This window comes from Stegostoma tigrinum, chromosome 3, assembly GCF_030684315.1.
Source record: "Stegostoma tigrinum isolate sSteTig4 chromosome 3, sSteTig4.hap1, whole genome shotgun sequence".
Taxonomy (NCBI): domain Eukaryota; kingdom Metazoa; phylum Chordata; class Chondrichthyes; order Orectolobiformes; family Stegostomatidae; genus Stegostoma; species Stegostoma tigrinum.
The window spans coordinates 109,253,223-109,270,571 of NC_081356.1; the positions used below are offsets into that span (position 1 = coordinate 109,253,223).

The 17,349-nt window shown below is 42.3% G+C and overlaps 1 protein-coding gene across 1 annotated transcript in view; it reads left to right on the forward strand.

The window, feature by feature from the left end:
- Positions 1-17,349, forward strand: part of thbs4a (thrombospondin 4a) — a 135,116-nt gene that overhangs the window by 64,204 nt on the left and 53,563 nt on the right. Inside the window, exons 6-11 of the mRNA XM_048528285.2 lie at positions 1,258-1,309; positions 4,925-5,112; positions 5,292-5,429; positions 7,992-8,069; positions 11,553-11,705; positions 12,709-12,813. Coding sequence (XP_048384242.1) covers positions 1,258-1,309; positions 4,925-5,112; positions 5,292-5,429; positions 7,992-8,069; positions 11,553-11,705; positions 12,709-12,813 — 714 coding nt within the window. The remainder of the gene's footprint in view (positions 1-1,257; positions 1,310-4,924; positions 5,113-5,291; positions 5,430-7,991; positions 8,070-11,552; positions 11,706-12,708; positions 12,814-17,349) is intronic.

A 17,349-nucleotide genomic window follows, 5' to 3' on the forward strand; every position in this document is an offset into this window, starting at 1 on the left:
GTGTGGCTTCCTCTACATTGGGGAAACCAAACAGGAGGCTTGGGGACCGCTTTGCAGAACACCTCCGCTCAGTTCACTATAAACAACTGCACCTCCCAGTCGCAAACCATTTCCACTCCCCCTCCCATTCTTTAGATGACATGTCCATCATGGGCCTCCTGCAGTGCCACAATGATGCCACCCGAAGGTTGCAGGAACAGCAACTCATATTCCGCCTGGGAACCCTGCAGCCTAATGGTATCAATGTGGACTTCACCAGTTTCAAGATCTCCCCTTCCCCAACTGCATCCCTATACCAGCCCAGTTCGTCCCCTCCCCCCACTGCTCCACACAACCAGCCCAGCTCTTCCCCTCCACCCACTGCATCCCAAAACCAGTCCAACCTGTCTCTGCCTCCCTAACCTGTTCTTCCTCTCACCCATCCCTTCGTCCCACCTCAAGCCGCACCCCCAGCTACCTACTAACCTCATCCCACCTCCTTGACCTGTCCGTCTTCCCTGGACTGACCTATCCCCTCCCTACCTCCCCACCTACACTCTCTCCACCTATCTTCTTTTCTCTCCATCTTCGGTCCGCCTCCCCGTCTCTCCCTATTTATTCCAGAACCCTGTCCCCATCCCCCTCTCTGATGAAGGGTCTAGGCCAGAAACGTCAGCTTTTGTGCTCCTGAGATGCTGCTTGGCCTGCTGTGTTCATCCAGCCTCACATTTTATTATCTTAAAGGTAACTTGTAGTGTTTTACCGACAACAAGATAATTCCCTTCCCTGAAGAGCATCAGTGAACCCGAGTTTGTTCACCCGGTAGTTACAGCAGGACGTCAGCCTGGTGCAGTGGATTACTAGTCCGTTGTTCACTGTGCCGCCACCTCCTCCTATGATGCCCTATGATCGCTTTTGCCTTTAATTTTCTTCATCCTGTAACACATAACACAGTGAAGAACAAAAACAAGATTTCTGGAAAAGCTCAGCAGGTCTGGCAGCATCTGTGAAGGAAAAGAACAGAGTTAACATTTCAGATCTGGGGACATTAGCTCTGTTTTTTTTTCCTTCACAGATGCTGCCAGACCTGCTGAGCTTTTCCAGCAACTTTGTTCTTTGTTCCTGATTTACAGCATCCACATTTCTTTCTGTTTTTGTGAGCATAGTGAAGCCTTGTTTCCTGCCCTTGGTTAACCTTACCTAAAATGCTGTCTGCTGTACAACCTCTTTTGTTACTTGATCTTTGAACGTTACATAAACTCTATTTTGTTTCGACAGGTCACAGAAACCACACTTTTGCGTCACACCATTGCAGAATGTCAGGCATGCGGTGAGCATTTTAATGTTATTGCATTTTTAACTGTGCCTTTGAAGTGTACTGATAATATTTGATGTGAAGGACAAGATATTTTACTCTCTCAAGTGTGTTTTTATTTTGAATAATTTCTCTTCTTCCTTCTCTGTCTAACACATTTGACACACACTCCACCTTCATATATCTGGGGCCCAGAGTTGGAAAGTGCACAAAGTGAATAAGGTCATGCCTGATTACAAATCCCCAGCATCATACAAATGTTCCACTTAGTCTCCCACCTAAGAACTGATGGAACTTGGTTAACAACATCCAGCCTGGGGACTCTTGTCGAAGTGGAGAGACAGGGATATTCACTGAGGCAATACCTGGAACTTTTACCCAGTTCAATGAAGGTTTCACCATAAGGTACATTAAGTCTGGTAGGCACCATGGCCTATCCAGATATTTCTGTCCCCACCAAAATTTTATCCCAACAGCCTGCGCATTGGGGTGCCAGCCTCTATTGAGGCATCCTGGTGACCAATTAACAACTATTAAGGATCTAATTCTGCCTCCACAAGGAATTAACTAGTGGCAAGACCAATCCAGCCTCTCAGCTTTCCCTACATGTGGTGCTAGCTGGCAGGGGTAAATGTTTTTCCCTCCCCCCCCCAAGGAGGCACATGAAAGGGCTCCCCCAAGGTGTAACACTCCCTAATTACCCTCCCCCAATATCTTTATCCCAGACCCTACTTGTCCCCACTGTCACACCTTATTGGTGTCTGTCAGCTGAGATCTTACACATACGTTAAATCCTCAATCATATATTGGTCGCTCCTCTCAACCCTAAACAAGTGACCGATGCTGTACGCAATACTCCCGATGAGGTCACACCAGTGAAAGCACAACCTCCCCACTTTTTAATCTCCCTCCAGCAAGTGATAACATTTTATTAACATTCCGAATGGCTTACCTGTTTCTAATTCTGCCTTTTTGGGATCCATGCACTCGGACACCCAGATCTGTCTGCATCTCATAAATCTGTAATCTCTCACTGTTTAGATACTATACTTATTGTTGTTCTTTCTGCCAAAATGGATAATGACACATAATGCCAACTCACTGCCAAGTGTGTGCTATGGTATTACGGTCTCAGGGCACAGAATAAGAAGCTGTGTTCACTAAAATAACACATTTAAAAGGCATTTGGATGGGCTTATGAATAGGAAGTGTTTACAGGGATCTGGGCCAAATGCTGACAAATGGGACTAAGTCAGTTTAGAATATCTGAATGGCACAGAAAAGATGGACTGAAGGGTCTGTTTCTGTGCTGTATAACTCTATGATTCTATAACTCTGTGACATTAGTGCAAATAGTAAGACACTATATTCAGATCAAAACAAAATGCCTGGCTTTCCGCTTATGTGCATCCATCAATACCTAACTGAAGAAGCAAAATTACAACCAAAAGAACTGTGGATGCGTAAATCAGGAACAAAAACAGCAGTTGATGGGAAAGCTCAGCAGACTTGACAGCATCTGTGAAGAAAAAAATCACAGTTAATGTTTTGGGTCCAGTAACCCTTCCTCAGAACAAAATGACAGTCTTTTCTCTGCACAAACCAGGAAGTGCTTGAAGATACCAAGATTCCCGATGGCAGTTCAGAGCCAAGAGCTGGAGTATTCCTAGCTGCTGCAGGCCATACTGTTCCTTTGGGGGAGGTTATCTGCATCTCAGTTCCAAGTGTTTCCTTGCGTATTCCTAGGTGCCTGTATGCAAGGCCCTATGGGTAAAGATTCTCTTCACCTTCTCCTTATACACCCTCCAAATAAGGGAGGATTCTTTATTGGGCTAGTCCCAGATTTGGACAAGTTGCCTTGGTAAATTCTGCAACTAAAATATTTGAGATAGCAACACCTAAAAGTGGAGAGCTGCCCAGTGTAAACCAGCAGGGGTGTTGTCAGTTTGAAACGTTCTCTACCCCCTACCCTGCATTGCCGCCTCCAGCTACTCCCTGTGCATCTCTGTAACTGCAAACTAGTGAGTGGCAGAGCCTAAACATGCAGCACCGCACCCCCCCACTGCCCTGGAAATGGTGTAGGGGACAATGATCAGGTATTATAGCATTTGCCAAAGCAATCCATCTCATGGTGATGACTGTGAAAACATCTTTCCAATTACATGGCCAAAATCGATTTTCATGCAAACTACAGACTATTGCTCAATCCCTCCCTAGTGCTGACTTTATTTCGCCATGCAGAACCTACGATCCCAAATTCGAACTCGGTATGTGGGAACTATGAGCAATACTTGAGAATTTGATGTTCCATAATGGCATTGAATTCATTCATTCTATGTTCCGACAACACTACTTTTAAAATTATGGCTCTGGTTAATAATATTGGCACTGATACAGTTGGCAAGTAACCTTATTGCTGTGTCTGACGTTGATTGAGCTCGGACACTCGCTCTTATTCCAAGTAGTGACATAGAATTTTTCACATCTACCTGAATGGATAGATGCACTTTAGTTCAACATCTCACCTTAAAGTTGGTATCTCCTGCAGTGCAATGGTTCCTTAGCACTGCCAGCTTGGATTTTCATATACCCGACCCTGGAGTGGGATTTGAGCCCAAGATGATGAAAAAACAGTACAACTAAATCAGGATAGTTTGTAACACAGAGAGCAATTTAGAGATAGTCCCAATGACATCTCAGATCTTGTCCTTCTCAGTAGGGAATCTTGGGGACTTGTAGGCAATAGGAACAATAATGTTGACAGTGCCATCCCAAAAAGAGCATTCTTGAAAGGCACTGGATAGCAGATTTAAAACAGTAGAAATTTGATTTACAGTATGACATGGGTTAGTTAGCGGGAAGACCAGTTTGCAAGAAAGGGTGCTCCAATAGCATGTGTTCAATGCCCACATGGTCTGAGGGTACCAGGAATTACTCTCTTCATTCGCCTGAGGCGTGGTAACCCTAACCACGACCAGTCATCAGTTTTGTGAGAGAACAGCCTGATCATCTCACTATGGTGACTCTATCTATTTATTCACAGTTCAAATATATTAGACTAATATTTGTTTTTGGCAACATAACCTTCCACAATTAACAGCAAGTGTTCAGGATAGTTGTCCATACATGGTACATTTTACTTATGTACAATATTTGTGTTTCGAATTTTTTTCCAGCACTTCAAGTAATTTTCTGGTAAACTGGCGACTAACAACACTGCAATGTAGCCAACATAGTGGGCATTAACAATAGTCAGCACTGTTTAAAAAGTAACTGATTACATGAAACACTTTGAGATGTTTCAACATGTGGGGTGTAACGTAAATACAAGTATTATCACTCGACATTGGTCTGTGACACTTAAACCTTGATAAAGATGAGAACAAGCCGCAGTCAATTTCTGATAATCTGCTTTGCGGTGCCAGTATAAATCTAATATTCAGGCAAATGCATAACTGATAATTTTCTGAAGAAGAGTCCAGACCCGAAACATCAGCTTTTCTGCTCTCCTGATGCTGCCTGGTCTGCTGTGTTCATCCAGCTCTACACTTTGTTATCTCAGACTCCAGCATAGGCAGTTCCTACTATCTCTGTATATTAATTACTGTTTATCTAAATTTTCTACTTTAGGTGTAGGAATGATTGACTTGGAGGAAGAAGTAGAACCCCCAGTGGTCCCCACTGTTGCTAAACCCAGATGTACTACTCATTCTTGTTTCCGAGGTGTACAATGTACTGAGACTCAGGAGGGAGTCCAGTGTGGTCCCTGCCCCACAGGGTATATCGGTGATGGAATTCAGTGTACCGATGTAGATGAGGTAGGAAAACCTGCAATAATATCTATACATTATAGTTAATAATCATTCCACTTTTCATTACAATTAAACAAAATGAGTTTGTTTCTCAATAGGTATCTCTTTCTTTATAAGTATTTATCTGAATAATAGTCAGTCTAGATTTGTATGTTTTGATGCTAATCACTAATTTTTCAATGTAGTGTCAAGTGAATCCATGCTCTTCTGGAGTTCGCTGCGTGAATACCTTCCCTGGCTTCAGGTGTGAGGATTGTCCAGCAGGTTATACAGGACAGAGAGTCCATGGGGTGGGATTGGAATTTGCAACACTAAATAAACAGGTAAGGAATAGGCATAGCATGAAGGGCTGCATGGAAGCACAATTACATGGATATTGCAAATCAAGAGAGTAAAAGGATTGCGGGTAAGCAGGAAATAGGAGTGAGATCAAAGAAACAGAAATCAAACGAAAGTAGAACAAAAGTTAGAGTTAGGTTGAAATGGGAGTCAAGAGCATTGGAACTGAGAATTTAGGTAGCATGGGAATGCAAGGCAGAAAGAGCTGGAACTTAGAAAAAGATAGAGGATGAGATCCAAGGGAAGGTAAACCTCTAGATCAAATGAAGTGGTAATGAGAATGGAAAGGGGAATAACTCAGTGGGAAGAATGGGAATGGAGAACAGAGAGTGAGTTAGGAAACAAATCCGAGTCAAATTAAGTGAAGAATGTTGTTCTGATGTCATTCACAAACTCCTGACTGAGAGACAAAGAACCATTTTGATAGCAAGCCATTGCACAAGCTCAAACCCAATGATGACAGGTTCTTGCAGCAGTGATGGCCAAAATACAGCCGATGGGGAGATGCAGGATATCAGAACACATCCTAAGGGAACAGCTTACTATTGGGTCTCAAGGGAACTCCTATTCCAGCTGTCCTCAAGAAGTGGTGTAAAAGCACATCGCATGAATTTCAGGCCTTCTCACCTCCTTTAAGTTGCTTAGTTTTGTGAGACATGAGAAATACAGCCACCTGTGGTTAAAAAGACACCCAGATTAATATAAAAACATATCATCTCTTCAGAAGATTGAAAAGGTCAACCTACTTCCCAGAAGTGAATGTCTTGCCCACCCTTTGTTCCATCTTCGTTAAAGCTGCAAATGGATGAGTTCAGTTCCAGTTGGAGGATTTGTTTTGCATTTCAACTCTTGATGGGACCCTAATTCAATCATTTTTGAGCCCTAGTTTCATCAGTTGATGCAGGACTGAAATCACATGTATGTGAAATTATGTGAGGGTAGACATCAGCTTCCTCAAGGATAATACTGATCCAGTTGAAAAAATCAAGCAAATTTTCAGTGTCCTTTTTCACCTGTTTCTAGCCACAACCTATTCAGAATTGGACGCCATGGGAACTGACAGGTGCCTACTTTAAACTTTTGAGATAAATGTAAAAGTTTTCTTCCTTCCCTTTGTTCATTCCTTATGTTTCCAATTACACAGTGAACATTCTAAATTACATTGAAACACATCATTGTATCTATTCATTATTATGTGACAAATGAAACATTACTAGTCTTTGTGAGTGCAGTTTACAATCGCAGAAAATCTCAGAGTATCAGTGCAGACACCTATAAAATTTGTTATTGGCTTCTAACAGTCTTCAACTGTTTACTTGCATCTACTTGGAGGAAATGGCTGATGCCTTTTTGTTTACAGAATCATAGAATGGTTACAATGCAGAAGAAGGCTGTTCGGCCCATCATGTCTGCACTAGTTCTTCAAATAAGCATCATGACTTAGTGCCATCCTCATAGAATCCCTACAGTGTTGAAACAGGCCCTGTGGCACAGCAAGTCCACACCGACCCTCAGAGCATCCCACCCAGACCCATCCCCTGTAACACACCTCATCTACACATCCCTGAATACTATGGGTAATTTAGCATGGCCAATCCACCAGCCTACACATCTTTGGACTGTGAGAGGAAACCAGACCTCTCAGAGGAAACCCACACAGACACAGGGAGAATGTGCAAACTCCACACAGACAGTCACCCAGGGGTGAGATCAAATCCTGGGTCCCTAGTGCTGTGAGGCTGCAGTGTTAACCACTGAGATACTGTACTGCCAAATCCTCTCCCCCTTTTCTCATAGACCTGCACCTTACTTCTAATTGAGTAATCATCCAACACTCTATTGAATGCCTTGACTGAATGTGCCTCCACCACACTTTCTGAAAGTTTCTTTCCAGTCCCTAACTACTCCCTGCATGAAAAAGTTTCTTCTCAAGTCACATTTACTTCTGTTGCAAATCATTTTAAATCAATGCCCTCTCATTCTCGATTCATTTATGAGCAATAGGTTTCCTCACATTTACTCTGTCTGGAACACTCATGGTTTTGTAAACTTCAATGAGATCTTTCCTTATCATACTCCTCTCAACGGAAAACAGTCTCAACCTCTCCAATCTACAAATTTTTATTTTCAGTCCGCTAGTGAAGTTATTTTAAATAGAGTATCATAAAATGAAATTTTATTGGTCTACTTTATGCTGAGACAAAAAAAATCAAGTGCTATGAGGAAAAGGCAGGAGAGGCAGTCAAAGATTATCAGCTCAGCTATGGTCTCACTGAATAGCAGAGTAGTCTCAAGGGGCTGAATGGCCACTTTTCCTCCTATATCTTATGATCTGATTGCACTAAATGCTGCGCTGAACGCAAATCAAATCACAAAATTGCAAATAAAACATCTAGGAGTGTGAATTTGTAGAATTGTTGTGCCCAAGAACTCAGTCCAGACAGCTGAAGATTTACTGACTACATTCAAGCAAGTCAGAAAGGCTAGGAAATAATGTTCATGGGGAACTGTAATGCATCATTAACCATGAATTGTATCTGCAACAGGTCTGCATTGATATAGATGAATGTAGTGATGGAACGAATGGAGGATGTGCTAAAAATTCCCAGTGCATTAACTCTATGGTAAGGATCTTGATTAAGTCCACTACCTCCTAAATGCATTTCATTCAAAAACCTGAAAACTGCTTGTTACAGAGAGTAGCATTTTTCTGTTAAACTGTGAGAAAACTGTTTGACAAAGTTCTGCAAAAAAATGGCTGGTTAATGAAATTTAGACTCATGAAGTAGGAAGGTGTGCGTCAGCTAGGATAGAAACACTGACTTAATACTAGAAAATAATGATTTATAGTGAATACTCACTTTATAAATGGAAGGATGGTAGACAGCAATGTTCCTTAAAATATGGCAAATAGAGATGAATGAATGATTGATTTGATTGATTGTTGTCACATGTCTTGAGATACAGTGAAAAGTATTGTTTTGCATGCTATTGCAGGCAGATCGTGTCATACAAAGTAGCAGAACAGAGTGCAAAATACAGTGTTACAGCCACATAGAAAGTGCAGAAAGAGATCAGAATTAACATTTGCTAGGTCTGTTTCAAAGTCTGATAACAATGGGGAAGAAGCTGTTCTTGAATCTATTTGTACATGTATTCAAACTTTTACATCTTCTGCCAGATGGAACAGGGTGCAATAGAGTACAACTGGGATGGGCAGGGCCTTTACTTATGTTGGTCACTTTCCCAAGGCAGTGGGAAGTATAGGTAGAGACAATGGATGGAAGGCTGGTTTCGTAATGGACCGAGCTGTGTTCACAACTCTCTAGTTTCTTATGGTTGAAGAGCAGTTGCCATACCACACTGTGATGCATCCAGATAGGATGCTTTCTGTGGTGCCACCAGAAGCCTAAACATCCTTGACCATTGCTATCCTACCTTCAAAGACGCCTACAGCTCCATTGCCCACCTACATTTTGAAAATCAAATCACAACACTGTGCTCGTCCTCCTGGCCTACAAGCAGAAACTGAAGCATGAGGACCCAATACAGAAAGTAGTGCAGTGTTGGTCTGAGGCAACAGAAGGACTTCTACAGGACTGCCTAGAGTAAGTGGACTGGGCCATATTCAAGAACTCAGCAGCCAACATAAACAAGTATTCCGCTACAGTCACTCACTTCATTAGTACATGTGTAGAGGACTACATGCAAGTGTTCCCTAATTGGAAGCTATGTAAGAACTGGGAGATTCACTCACTAGGAAAGCTTTAAAAAATCTGCAAATACCTCTGACAGAGTGCATGGCCAGGGACTCAATTGGGGCCAGTTGTTTTCAGTGGGTTTACGCCCATGAAGACTGATCTAACGTCTGAGGTGCTGACCATGGATGTGGGTACAACTGAGGCTGTTGGGATAGGTGACATAATTTCACTGGCCTTCTGTTCAAAGCGAGCATAGAATACATTGAGCTTGGGATGTATTGTTGCCTGTGATTCTGTTCAATTTCACTTTGTAGCCCGTTTTGTCATTTGTGGCAAGTCTTACAAGACATGATTGGTCTGGGTCTCCAGCTTAGTTTGGTATTGTCTCTTTGGCCTGACGAAGGTCATGCCTAGGTCTCCTGATAGGTCAGTACTCTGCAGCAGGATGTAGATACTGTAGCAGTCAATTCCCAGATGGAATTTAGTACTCAGGAATGTCAGCTGATACATTCAGGAAAAAGGATAGGTGGAAACAATATGTATTTAATGGTGCAATTCTAAAGACCTGATAATGTAGGTACGTTGATTTTTGAATGCAGTGGGCCCCAATAGCATTATCAGCATAGCATTTAGGATTTAGGGTTTCATGAATACAAAATCAAAGAGATTATGATGAGCTTTTATAATGTTCTGCTTAGACCACAACAAGAGCATTGTGCTCAATTCAGGAAGGATGTGAGGGTCCTTGACGAGTTCAGAGGAGCATTACCTAAGTGTGATGAGGAATGTTAGCTACAAGGTTATCTTGGAATTATTCTTGAAGTGAAGGAGATTCAGGGAGATTTAATAGAGGTGTACAACATTATGACAGGCTTAGCTAAAGTAGACAAAGAAAAGCTGTTGCCATTAGCTGACCATACAAGGACAAGGGAGCACAAATTCAAGGTTTTGAATAAAAGCTTTGGTGGGGGTTGGGGGCAGGGATTGTGAGGCAAAGCCTTTTAAACAACAAGTGATAATGATCTGGCATTCACTGCTTATGAGCTGATGGGTGCAATGGTGATCAATGAATTCAAAAGGAAATTGAATGGGCACTTTGTCTGAAATACACTTACAGAGAATGAAACTGATTGGATTGTTTTACAGTAAGATACCATGGACTTGATGGGACAAATGGCCTCTTCCCATGACATCATGACACTGTAATCTTTACTAATGGAGACAAATGTTTTTATCATCAAGATTTGAACAATACGGTCCTAATAATAACTCAGATGCTGAGCGAAATGAGGGGAAGTGATCAAGATTTAGTGGGGTTGGATAATAAAGTTTAAGTCTTTCAGAATAGGATGTTCAGATTGAGAGATTGGGGTGAGATTGTCATTTTTGATGGGATTTGAGCTAGCAATAGACTAGGATCCTCATGTTCCGAGTTAAGAGCCATCGGAATTTCAACTGGGAATATATCAATGTCCTCAGGCTTGGATCAGGGAGTGATCAAGATTTTCAGCATTTGGGTTATAAAAAAGAAACAGAGTCTTTTGAGATTGCATCGGAGGGATTTTGGTCCTTGAGATTTTGGAGATGGGAAATATTGGAATCTTTGAGATCTGGTTCAGGAGGTGATACTAGGCAAAGTGGACTCCATTAAAATATCTCTCCTGTGTATGTGTGGAATTTCTGACTGTGTTGTATCTCTGCTTTGCTCCTGTAATATGTTGTGCCATCTCTCCTCTGAATTTAATCAGTCTCTCTTAGACCTGCATTTGCTGTCTCTATTCATAGTTCTTTATTGATAGTTCTCTCACATGCTTTGCCCCGTATTTCACATCTCCCTCACTCTGTAAGTTTCTTCTGTGCTGGACTGCCCTCACACCCATACACTTGCTCTCCTGGAATGGTGTCTCACTTTACATTGTATTTATTTTAATCAACCTGTTTAGACATGACACACCCTGAAAATTTGTGGGACTTGAACCTGGACCTTCTGGCTCAGAGTTAGGGACGTTGCCACTGCATCACATAATTCTATCACTGGACTGTGTTGCTTTTAATCTGCTTTGCACATTGTATTTATCTCACACTCTGTCCTGTTTGCTATCGTTCACTCTCTCCAATACTGTGTGCCTCAAGCTGCTTCTCTTGTACTGCATCTTTCGCTTTATTCTTTTTCTAGTCTCAGTCTTACTCTGCCCTCATTCACCACCTGCTAACCAAAAGGAGGAAACAATGAATGGTAATTATGTTAAAAATCAATCCGTTCACAGTTAAAATGAATATTGATGTTTATTTTTCAGTAAAGTACCATTCTACTGATTGTCATATACAGAAAATAGAATGTCGGCGACGATTCACTCCAGTCTGTTTGTCTGTCAGATTTGTAATTTATTTTGCTGTTTGTCTTAGGGATCGTTCAGATGTGGGCCCTGTCAGTCTGGATATGTTGGAGACCAAGAGAGGGGTTGCAAGCAACAGAAGAGCTGCAGCAATAGTCTCCTGAACCCCTGTCACTCAAATGCACAATGCTTTATGGAAAGGGAAGGCATCATTTTGTGTACTGTGAGTTTTCAGCATTGACTCCATGTGAATGAATGGCATTGAGTGTTGTGGACTGACAGAGGAAAGCAGCGCAGTGACAGAAAGCACTCTATGACTCAGTCAAGTCCAATGTCCTCTTTCTCTTTCAATTGAAACTGGATGCTTCAGTGTGTTGTGAAATTAGAGATGTCGTAGGATGTTTCAAGGTCTCAAGAGATTCGGTGGCTGAGGTAGAACGAACAAAAGAGTGGAATCTATCTGCTGTGTGAATGAAGCAGTCTTAATGAGTGAATGTGTGCTCAGTTTTTCTGACACATAAATGCATACAGCAATTAACAGTATCCAGTCCCAGGCAAGCTTTTGTGACTAAGAACATTAAGACTAGACAAAATTTTCCATTACCTAATTCCAGCCCTGCCTGTGTTAATTGTGGAATAAATTGTTACAAGCTCAGTTTCAATGACTGAATAAAATGTTTTGAAAGTAATCTTCCCACAATTAAACTAGTCTGGTGTATGTAGAAGTTGAAATTGCCTTTTCTTAACTTTAGCTTTTATGGTATATAGCACACAAACTTTAATCGTCTGAAAATCAATGCATTAGTTGTCAATTTACAGTATATAGCTTGTTTAAGTGTGAATGAACAAATATCAACTCAAATAAATGAAACAAGGACCAACGGATGCTGGAAATCTGAAACAAAAACAGAAATTGCTAGAGAAATTCAGCAGGACAGGCAGCGTCTGTGGAAAGAAAACAGTTAGTGTTTTGAGTCCAGTGACCCTTCTTCAAAACTCAGTGTGTTTGTAACAATTTTGTGTGCATCTCTCCAGATTTGTTTCTTCTTTCACCCCATCCCTATCCTGAAATGTTGACCCCCCCCCAATCTAATGAGGTGTGGTTATCCAGCATCTTGTCAATGTTTGTCATGTGCTCTATGACCTACACCCATGAACAGAAAATGACTGCATGCGCTATTTTAGGACAGACTCCTCCTTACGGCTGCCTTTGTTTCTTTCTATAGTGTGGAATCGGCTGGGCTGGAAATGGTTATGTGTGCGGCAAAGATACAGACATCGATGGCTATCCTGACCAGGAACTCAGGTGCCCAGATAACAACTGCAGGAAGGTTAGCAAAAATTTTTGAAAAATCACTGCGGCCATGCCCAGTTACTGTGAAAGTGTGGGATTCATTCACAGAAGAGCACAAACCAAGTATACATTGAATATGTTTTACTGTATATTTAAAGGATTCATGGCAATAAGAAAGGAAAAGAGGCAGAATGGAGAGGGCTTTAGAGCTTGGAAAGACAAAATCCTGATTTATGTATAGCATCTGATGATTATTACTTTTTGTCGCCCCCCCCCCCCCACCCCGCCATGTACTCCATTTGATGTGTTGCTTGCATTTCTTTGGTAAGTTTCCAGCATCTTTCCCTGTGCAGCTATGAAGTAGCATCCCAAAAATGGAAACATTTCAAAGTCTATTACATTCAAAATGAATTTGCACTCATGAAGTTCTCAAAAACTGTGTAGTATTAGTGTATAATTTGGAAAACCAATTGAAACTATAGTAACTAGAGCAGGTGATCAATACCAGCTAGATCTCAAATTGATGAGATTCCCACTAAAGCCTATTTGAAATCAACAGGATCTGGAGTTTAATGTCTCCTATGGAATTCTGCCACAATGTAGATAGGCAATGGCCTAGTGATATTGCCACTAGACTATTAATCAAGAAACTCAGCTAATGTTCTAGGGTTGTGGGTTCAAATCCCACTGGGGTCTAATGATGACCATGAAATAGTTGATTGTTGGAAAAACCCAAGAGATTAACTGATGTCCATTATGAAAGGAAATCTGGCATCCTTAGCTGATCTGGCCTGCATATGATTCCAGGCCCACAGCAATATGATTGACTCTTAAATGCCCTATGAACAATTAGGAATGGGCAATAAATGCCAGTGATACCCACATTCAGTGACTGAATAATACAAAATATCCAGGATTCATTTCAAGTTCTGATTTCCAAGATAATTTTGAAGTTTTGGCTTTTTTTAAAATTTAATTTCTTACCCTGAGACAAAGATTATTTTGTTTGTGGAAATTCATTCCATGAGTTGCTTCAAAGCACTCATTAACTTATTCATTTATCTGAATATGCTACAATGGAAGAGAAAAATACTCCCTCTGTCTGTTGTCCTTGAAACATTTCTCATGCCTTGATTTCATAGAAGCCCTAGAGTGTGGAAGCAGGCCATTCAGCCCATCGAGTCCACACTGACCTTCCAAAGAATATCCCACCCAGACCTACAATCCTACCCTATCTCTGTAATCCTGTATTTCAAACCACCCTGCACATGCCTAGATACTATGGGCTATTTAGCACGGCCAATCTACTTAAACTGCACATCTTTGGACTGTGGGAGGAAGCTGGAGCATCCAGAGGAAACCCACACAGACACAGACAGAATGTGCGAACAGTCATCCAAGCCTGGATTCAGACCTTGGTCCCTGGTGCTATGATGTGGAGGTGCTGTTGTTGGACTGGGGTGGACGAAGTCAGAAGTCACATGACACCAGGTTAAAGTCCAACAGGTTTATTTGAAATCACAAGCTTTCGGCGTACAGCTCCTTCATCAGGTGAAGTGACTCACTTTACTTGACAAAGGGGCAACGCTACAAAAGCTTGTGATTTCAAATAAACCTGTTGGACTATAAGCTGGTGTCATATGACTTCTGACCTATTGCTATGAGGCATCAGTGTTAACCACTGAGCCACTGTGTCTCCCTTTCTCTCCTCCTATCTGACCCCATCCCTTTCTGTTTCACCATTTTAGGTGATTCCCTATTTGTTTCCTTATGCCATATACCCTTCCCTTTTTCCACTATTTGATTCCTCTATTTCATCCCTCATGTTGTTTAACTTCCCCGTTCCTTTTGACTCTTTCACATTCTGGGCATCTATTGGTGTTTACTGGACTTTGGATTGACTTGATTAAGGCCCAGCCTCCAAGATGGCAGGCAGTAAAGCAAAGACCACAGCCAGGGCCTGGTGGGTTGGTGGATAGCAGATAGTGGGGAAGCAGCAGCATCGAAACTGTGTCAGAGCTGGGCAGGAGATTATGGAGTGGAGATTGATTGATCAGTACAAGGAAGGGAATGAAGTTACAAACACAGAGCCATGACCAAGTGGGCGCCACGGTGGCTCAGTGGTTAGCACTGCTGCCTCACAGCGCCAGGGACCCGGGTTCGATTCCAGCCTCGGGCAACTGTCTGTGTGGAGTTTGCACATTCTCCCCGTGTCTGCGTGGGTTTCCTCCGGGTGCTCCGGTTTCCTCCCACAGTCCAAAGATGTGCAGGCTAGGTGGATCGGCCATGCTAAATTGCCCATAGTGTTCAGGGGTGTGTTGGGGATGGGTCTGGGTGGGATGCTCCAAAGGGCAGTGTGGACTTGTTGGGCTGTTTCCACACTATAGGGAATCTAATCTAATCTAAACCTGCAAGGGGGGAGGTGTGAAAATCTGATCAGTGGAGGCAGAAGCTGAAAACTCCCCTGTAAGGCTGAGGCTGAGCAATCCAACTCTTCCCAATGTACAAGAAATGATGGAAGAAGCTGATCTTGTACTTACTCAGCATCTCCCACATTGTTTTTCTTACTGAGCGTCTAACAGTATGGGCCTTCTCTAGAGAAGGTGAGCTTTAAGTAGCAATGCTAATTATACCATTGGGCTGTGAATCCTACCTGTCTTTTCCAGGAGCCTCGTTGGGGGCTTTTTGTTAACTTAAGCAAATGAGAATGGAGTTGGTTGCTGGATCCCAAAATGTTAAGCATCTTCCCCAATTCTTCGACTCCTCCCTGACTTTCCTGTACAATTCAGGAGATACAATGCCTGAAGTTTCATCTTCTACCTTCAATTAGTTCATGGCCTAAAACAGTGACTTACTAGCACTTTATTCAACTTAATAGATGGCATTTGATGCTTTCAATGCAGTCTCCTGGAGAATCCAAACACAGATTGGAGTAGCACAAATGTGACTTTATGTTTGCAATTACTTGCTGTTATTCTTCTCTGCCTCACTCCCATTATGATCTCTTTGTCCTGAGCTGAATCTTTCCAAGCGGTATCTGCCCCCCTCTGTAGCCTGGGCAGTGTTACTGGGATTGATGGCATTGCTGAAGCCTCCTCAGAAACACGGGCACCTCAATGCTCAGGTTCTCAAAACCGTATGCAATTTTCGGAGGACGTTTGGACCAGGTGGACATACCTGGACTGTCAGGTTTGAGGGAATAGTTGCTACAGCATCTCCTACTGCTGGGGAACTCCCTGTAAACACCCAGGGTTTATTTGACGCTCTCTCACTGCAGCAGTAAGCATGATTGATATGGGTAAAAGTGCCCACATAGACCATTTATTTGACTTGCATGCAGCTCGGTTGGCTGCCCAGTAATACTGTGGTAATGCCACTAAGGTTTCTGTTCCAGCTGCTGGCAAAAAGTCATGGTAGCAAGAAATTGTCAGACTCCCTTCTCATTGCCACCTCCCACTATCTTTTCGCAGAGACCAACTGCTAGTCTTACTTCTTTATTCATCACTGTTTATTTCCAGCTCCTCCAGAACCATCTTTCATTCCTTTATCTATCCCATGGCCATCCCTCTCTCCATTTCTCCGTTATCTTTTTCATCATCTAAATGAACCTGAAAGATTGACTAGAGTTTTTAATTGCCCATGGAGGCCAGAGAACCAGTGTGCGGCACTTGGTAAAAATAAGTGTTCCCAGATGGTCTGCCAGAGTCCCAAAGTTTCCGGGAAGCACAAGAAAGGATGGGATGGGACTGTCACTGTCTAGACCAGCATTTGTTGTGCATCCCTAATTGCCCCTGGCCTGGGCAGTTTGCTAGGCCGTTTCAGAGAATGGTGAACGCTCGACAAACGGAATTAAACAAATGCTAAATCAGGTAAATATGGCAAACTTCCTGCTGCCCTAAAGGACCTTAGTGAACCAAATGGATATTTATGATAATCAATGGCTCATGGTCACAATCAGTGAACCCAGCTTTAAACTGAATTTAAGTTCCACCAGCCACTATGATGGGATTTGGGCCCATGTCCCTAGAGCATTAGCCTAAGCCCCTTGATCATTAGCCCAGTGACACCATCTTTTCACCACTATCGCTTCTGGCTTGTCATTCTTGAAAAATAACATGGCAAGTGAGAACATTTCCAAAGCAAATCTACTGTGCTCAAATAAATTGGAAAAATATAAAGGAAAATTAAATAGGAATTTGCACTCCATTTTTCTTCAAAAATATTTAAACTTTGTATTTGACAATAGACCATGAGGATTGCAGGACCAATGTTCCCCCAGCTGTGTACAAGCCAGGTGGAGTGCCATGTCTGATCTGATTTGACCCTGGGCCCTCGATATCTTAGACACAATCTCCAGCAGGACTTTGTCCCTGGAAATGGCTGCAGACCCCCAACCGAGGGAATGGCAACCAGCTGCAAAACCTCGTGAGTATTGATCAAAGACAGCAGCTAGACAGCCTCCAGCCCTGAGAATAAAAGTTGTCTTTCCGCTCCTTTACTTTGAATAAGGTTTGACAGAATGTTTACACTTTCCAAACAGATGTCACCAGTCATTCAGGAGAAAATTAACTGA